Raw genomic sequence first — 7206 nt, 5'->3', positions numbered from 1 at the left:
GTAGCTAAATAAAAGGACGCCAGATGTGGTTTTAGAGGGACAGCTGTAGAAAAACGATATCATTGGGGCTTCTTGTTTACGTTTTTGTGTCATTGTTTTGCTTTTTAATAACGTTTCGTCCAATATAACGATGCAGAAAAGCAACTTGTGTATTTATTTATATTTATTGTGTTCAAGATTGTTCGTGCTTTAACAATGCGTTTAGATTTTTTTGACGAGTTTTGTGGCAACTACTTTGTCCGAAAGAATAATAAAAGCTCGAGGTCTTGCCACGAAATGACAAGATACAAACATAAACACTGAATTTGAATTTTGAAACAGCATAATCACATTTCAAAACATTCATTAATTCATTGTCTACCACTTTATCCTCCACATGAGGGTATTTTAAAACACATGTTGTAATAATAAAGATTCTTAACAATTGAATTATTCTGATGCAGCCTGAAAGCAGATATTGTTTCTCGTCTAAACTTTATCAGAATGTCTGTCTATAATAATTATCTTTATCATATGTTAAATAATTTAACAAAAGACGCTCGGATTTAATCGAATGAAGCAAATTTGTTTTTGTCTTAAACGTCTCAAACATTATAATATCTACAATCCACTTAAAAATGTTCCCCATCAAATTTTGAATTTGGAAGAAAACCAAATGAAGCCGGCCTTAAAACTGACAAAAAATTGTTTCGTAAAATAAAACAAAACTTTTCTTTTTCATAAAATATATTTAAACAAATTCGCAATCTCTAAAAAATAATTTTCCTTTCACCTCATTCACATCCAGATCTTCCTGACAAACACAAACACTCTTCTGAGCAACAAGTTCCTGGAACCGAAACTAACCGTGTTACAGGTGTGGCCTTTGTCCTGAGAGTAGAAAACAAACTCTTAAACAGCATCGAAAATGAAGTGGTAAAGGTTTATAAAAGACAAACTGCCAGCACAACTTACTCTCCTTTATTCCAGTGACTGAGGCAGAGTAGCCTGCGCTGCAGCCTCGTGACGCCGCAGCTCCAACAGAGCAGCTCCTGCAGGTAAATATAAGGTAAAGGTGAACGTCGCTCATTAATCATAGCTCTTTGTGCCCATTTATGGGAGGATGGACTCGCATCATGCACACCAGGAATTAAAATAGCAACAAAACCGGGGAATCTCCTTTTTTTTTTCTTTGTATTTTTTAGTTTGAAAATGGGACAGAGGAGATGGGCTTCACTGAAAATGACAAATACATTAGAATAAATAAATAAAGAACTGTATATTTTGAAGTTTAAACTATAGGAACAATTAAAACATGATTATACAGATTTACAAATCAGACGTAATTATATGACAGGCAGAGCTGCAAGTTTTCACATCTTGTCATCAGGTGGTGGTGATGACACCTCCGTGTAACTTGGGGAACTGATGAGTCGACGCTGACAGGGCCAGTGGGGCCCCATCCTTGTCGATAGCATAACCTCGATGTTTAATCAATACGAGTTTCTTTTTTTGTGCCTTCAAGAATCCGAGAGCTCGATGAGGTTGTCATCACAAATGACGCGCGCACAAATCCCATCGCCTCCACGGATAAACACGCTGTTTTTTTTTTTTTTTATGCCAATAATAATTTACCCGGGGGACGAGAGCGCGCACGGACGCATACATTGAGCGGACAACGCGTGGCTTTCTCCAGCGGTGAGAAAACGGACCCGGCTCTTCTCTCTGCAGAGCTTCAAATCAAGGTCTGATGGGTGGATTTACGTGGAAGATATAGGTTAAAATAAAAAGTCTCTCTAAACACAGGAAGAGTTTTTTTGAGATAAACGCACTTTAATATTGATGACTGACCCGTAAACGTCTCTCTGGACAAAACCACTTTTGCTTGTGCTGCACTGGATTAAATAGATAACAGATTAAAGCCTGTGACACATACTGTACATGACCAGTGTTCCTGGTTTCCCCAACTGATAAAACTCAGCCTACCAGCGTCCAGTTGACAATACATGAAAGCATCATGCAAACCTCACACAACAGACTCACAGGCCTGAAACACAGAATGGCCTGTGATTAAGGAGCTACTATAACAATGAACTCTGAAAGGATTCATTCACGAGGTCCCCTCGTTGATTGTGTGATGCCTAATTGACAACATCCAGTGTAACCAACCTGGCCGCACATCTTTGGCACATTTGAGGTATTTCTTTGTGTGGGTGTGTGTGTGCATGTGTGTGTAGGTGTGTGTGTGTGTGTGTGTGTGTGTGTGTTCATTCAGCTCAGAGGCTGGATGAACACACACCATATCATTCGCACCATCATAGTCGATTATTCAATGATACATTTCAAAATAATGTGGACACATTTCAAACATGAAACTACATTTCTTTGTATAGCAATCGTCTCGTTGATGAACACAACATGGTCACAATATAAAACAAATCTATAACCCAGAAATAGTCCATATCATTGTCCACAATCCACATAGTGCACTCACTCATTCTGAATGTCCACACAAGAACTTTGGCTTTGACACACATAACGTGGACACGAGCTTTGGTTTGCACAGGCCGTCTGTGGCCCAGGGAGGCACAGAGGCAGCTGATTTCTTAATTGGATGAATAAGGATCAGCTCCCGTGGAGGACGGCGTGGAGGGTGGGGGAGAAGGAGAGGATGGGGCTGAAATAGACTTCTCAGATGTGGCATCGTCCGTTTTTTCGTCAACGCCCTCTCCCGGGTCGGAGGCTGAAGCTTTGGCTGGAAGCAGCCCCTCCTTCTCCCGCTTCTTCTGCTTCATCCTCCGGTTCTGGAACCAGATTTTGACCTGAGTCTCATTCAGCTGCAGCGCAGCCGCGATCTCTACGCGCCGCGCACGAGTCAGGTACTTGTTGAAGTGGAACTCCTTCTCCAACTCCGTCAGCTGTTTAGTGGTGAAGTTGGTCCTGACCGTGTTCGGCTGACCTCCATAACCGTACTCTCCTGACCTGCCTGTAGAAAGAGCAAAGAATATGGGGAAGTTATACGTAGCATTGTCAACTATAGTTTCTAAAATTATAAACTGACAGACAACTCCTGATAGTACACATGGCTGTGCAATATGCTTTTCCCAACCTCCTACTTTATGCAGGAGAGCACAACAAAGTTTGCACAATAAGCACAATAAGTGTCACATATGAACTCAGAAACTTGTCAAGTTGCTTTTTGACTCACTCATGAACCAGTACAGACATGCCACTGTGCGCCTGTGCCATGTGAGCACCACTCTAGGCACCTACCTGTCTTTGGTGGGTTCCTCTTCACTTTCATCCAGTCGAAGGTCTGTGCCGAAGAAGCAGCTTCAGACAGAGGTGAACAACAAGCCTCCAGGTGAGCTGCGTGCAGAGGTGACAGCGGGTTCGAGCAGCCGGGAAAGGGGGTTGCCTGCTCGTGCCCACCGCCGTAGGCAGCGTGGGCATACTGCAGCTGGCCCAGGGGGGCGCCACTGTAACTTTGGCGATGCTGGGACACCATGGGGGAGGAAATGTTACCCGAGTACATCAATGGGCCGCACTGAGGAAATCCAGCTGTTGAGTCCACTTCCTGGTTGAGCCCGTAAGGGTTATAGGCAGCACAGAAACTTTGGGGTCCATAGCTGGAGCTGCAGGCCGGATGGGCCCCATAGGTGAGACCCAAAGAGCCCACAGTGGATTGGTATGAGCCCGGCTGGTGGGGGACGCCGTCAGGGGAAGACCTGCTCGCCATGAAACGGTCATCCGCGCCGCAGTTGTTTACTGTCACCGCACAGGACTGGAAAGTTGTCAACCCGTGGTCCGAGTGGAAAGCCCTGACAGAGCATGAGCCACCTTCACCGCTCATCACCGTGTAGTCTAGAAAACCGCTCATTGTAGCATTGTAACCAGTACTGAGGGGCAGACACCCTCTGATCTCTTATCCTCTTACCCTGAGTGACCGTGCCAACCTTTACCTATACTCTGTCCTGATCAGAGGGAGGACAGGGGCGCACCGACCGATATCAATGAACGGGTGCTGTCACGTGGGCCCAGGTCAGCCAGTGAGGCACTTGTCTTTATCCCTGTAGCCTGTGACAGATTGGTGTTTGAGTGGCTATTTAAATTCCAGGCGCTCGTCGATCAAGGTGACGCGCGTCGCCACTAATGTATTGGCCGAGCAAACAATGAGCTGTGGGGCAAACGACGGTGGACAGCTCCGGGGTCGCACGAAGCGCAGGGAGCAGAGAACACGCGGTGTACTCCAACACCTGCTGTGCTCGGCCACCCGCGGAAAGATTAACGCGTTTCACCTTCAGTAACCTCTTCAAGTGGACGACCTGACTCTCTGACCTCAGGTATATGTGCTATTTTTGGACTACTGGACTTACAGAGGTTTGTGTGTGTGTGTATGTGTGTGTGTGTATGTGTATGTGTATGTGTGTGTATATGTGTGTGGTGCGCGCGTGCCAGCAGTCGGCAGCTTCACGCCCTCGTCCGCGCGTAACAGCGGTGCTGTCAAATATAATAGTTTCATTCTCTCCTGGATGGATCGGTCATTGTGTGCGTGCGTGCGTGCGTGTGTGTGTAAGTGTGTATGTGTGTGTATCGGTGGACATTTTCCTTAAGAGGCAACAGATACAAAACACTGACCTTGTCTGGACCAGTAGTCCTCATGGAGACCAAAACCTGGTCCTTAATGAGACAGAACCTCATTTCCGAGGATCTGGTTGGGCTTAAGGTTAAGATTTGAATGTTCATTAACTGGTTAGGGTTAAGGTTGGGGATAGTGCTTTGTTATAGGCTGTACAAAAGAATGGAATTCAGTGCAGTGACATAAGAAGAATAGCTGATGGCATGTGTGTGCCTGCGTGTGCGTATGTGCCACGGGCTATCTGGGAGCTGTCTGTGTGTCCCATTCCCCACGCCAAGTGTTTCACGCTTTGACACTGCGAGGGATTTGCTGCACAAACATTGTCACAGTTTGACAGTGAGGGAGAGGCGGTATGGGGTTTCTCTCCTGACACAGATAAAAAGAACTTCACTTCAGTCAAAGCGATATAACTTTGCATCCCCCCTATAAAGGTCGCATTAGGAATGCTTGGCTGCTTTTCATTATACTCGCTTTAAGGTCGCAGGTGATGATGTAACAAGACAACATATTGATCATTAAGATGATGTATTAATCTTTGTCTCTCCCAGGGTCATGTAGGCTACTCTGATTTTACTCCCACATATATTCATTATGAATGTATGCTGATCAAATGATCTGATAATGCGAGGTAGTCGTGGCGCTAATGCGCACATATAGCCCGAGGTGCGAGTGAGGGCTGATTATCCTGTTAAGATCATCAAATCAAGCTGTTAGAGAAATGAATGGCCACGAGAAAGTGGCGACTGCGAGGAGGAGGAGGAGGAGGAGGAGGAGAGGCGAGGCTGTGCGCCGGAGAAATGCTGCAGAGATCCAGAGGCAACCTCTCACTGAGGAAGGAAAAGAGAGGGGAGGGGAGGAAGAGGGAAGGAGGGAGGGAAGCAGGAAGTATCACATGGAGAGATCAGCGCCCCCTTTGGTGATATGTGGAAAATACTGCCAGAAATGTTCCCACTGTTTATTGATTAGATGCATGGATAGCATAGCAAGATGGATAGCTAGATAGATAGATAGATAGATAGATAGATAGATAGATAGATAGATATTTGCGCACTGGTTGGATGTTACATATAGTAAAGTAGTGGCGCAAAGTTCCCATTAGTTTAAAAAACGCATTGGGGTCAATACAACTCCTCCACTCCTCAACCCCCTCCCTCTCTTCTCCAGCTGCCTCTGCGGCCATAGTGAGTGAGTGGGTGGGTGCAGTGCTGCCTGCCTGCCTGTTCCTTGCCTGCCTGTGGAAACTTCGCCAGGCCCTGCAGCTTTCTTTCTTGGCTCTTTGTGTGAACACATGTGCGCAGAATAGGCGCGCTGTCTCGGAATGATTTGGTTACACATGGCCCTTGTGGTTAGTCAGAGAGTGCAGGAACAACCCCTCCTTTTACCCCTACAGGCAAAAGCCTACTCCTTAAACACACACACACACACACACTTATGGACGCACAGAACCCACTTTCCCAGCAGACTGTTCAACCCAGTCGATGGGCTCCTTATGTCTTCCAGATTATTCGATAAACGGCTAAATGTTGGCGCTTATGAATTCCGCACGTATGGATGAGTTTCTAAATCGATCCGCACAGTCCAGTGTTGCAACCGGTGTTTTTTTTTCTTTAACTATTTTCACTTACAACGCTGTGAAAGTGAAACTTCCTATTGAATCAAACTGATAACTAATAACTGATTCCTATACATCAACTCAAGCGCAATACAATAGAGCAAGAGCGGTCATCATGCTTATATTGAACTCGAAGACCTACAGTGCAACACTAACTAATGCTCCAATAATGCTGCAAAAACAGGATAACCACTGCTGATAAAGTAATCCAATCACTGCCTAATGATGTGCTGTGTAAGATATACGTGAGCTATTCTTAGTAAACATAATCTAGTCCACAAGTAGTCTGTTAAGAGCTGAGTCTACTTTTATCACACTGGGAAAGAGTTGCAGCCTCCATAACCTGAGCGGGCTGCTACTGTTGCTGCTGTCGGTGAGCCAGAGTCGCGTTTAAACAAGCTATAAAAATGAATTATTACCAAACGCACGCAGAGACTCGGCCCCTTTTAGCACAGGAATTGGGGAGTCCCATATGAAAATGTAAGTGGGGTTTTATTTGTGCACATTACGCCACAATTGGTCTCCCTAATGTCCGCCTCATTCATGCCACGGAGTGATTTATGAGCTCCTGAAGGCAAACATGGCTCGCTTATTTGCCTGCAACATGCACACAATGTGAAAAAGCCCTGTCATGCTTTGAGAACTGTGCTTTTTTTTTTGTTGCTTTAAAAAATAAGTATACAAAGTTTGAGGGTGAACACAAATAATTCACAAGTGTTTTAGTGCAGCATTAAGCGACCCCGCGGCGTTTGTGTGCACATTTAACAAGTAATTTCACTAAATTAATTTAATTAATAATTTGTAAATTACGAGTTAATTTTCAGATATTTTTCTGGGATTTTAAAAATAATTATTGTACTAATATTTAAAATGGTACAGCCGTTACTGTCCGTTTGTAAAGACACACACACACTTTTTATCCCCCACTAAAGTGATTTGGATAATGTGGAAATTAAGTTGTATAATAAAAGTTAAA

The 7206-nt window shown here is 44.7% G+C and overlaps 1 protein-coding gene across 1 annotated transcript; it reads right to left on the bottom strand.

Moving 5' to 3' along the window:
- Positions 1-1640: 1640 nt before the first annotated feature.
- On the bottom strand, positions 1641-3859 carry hoxa1a (homeobox A1a). Its single transcript, XM_058619981.1, has 2 exons — positions 3253-3859; positions 1641-2965 (listed from the first exon to the last, which is right to left on the bottom strand). Exons 1-2 carry the CDS (start codon positions 3857-3859, stop codon positions 2586-2588), a joined length of 987 nt encoding a protein of 328 aa, XP_058475964.1. The 3' UTR covers positions 1641-2585.
- Between the last annotated feature and the right edge of the window lie 3347 nt (positions 3860-7206).

Source organism: Solea solea, chromosome 20 (genome assembly GCF_958295425.1).
Source record: "Solea solea chromosome 20, fSolSol10.1, whole genome shotgun sequence".
Taxonomy (NCBI): Eukaryota; Metazoa; Chordata; class Actinopteri; order Pleuronectiformes; family Soleidae; genus Solea; species Solea solea.
Note: the sequence above shows the minus strand (reverse complement) of the source record. Positions and strands in the feature narration are given on the sequence as shown.

Bases quoted from the DNA above. Each gene is read 5' to 3' on its own strand.
- hoxa1a (XM_058619981.1), bottom strand. From the start codon at position 3,859: ATGAGCGGTTTTCTAGACTACACGGTGATGAGCGGTGAAGGTGGCTCA. The intron at 2,966-3,252 runs GTAGGTGCCTAG...CTCTTTCTACAG, and splicing joins GAGGAACCCACCAAAGACAG to GCAGGTCAGGAGAGTACGGT.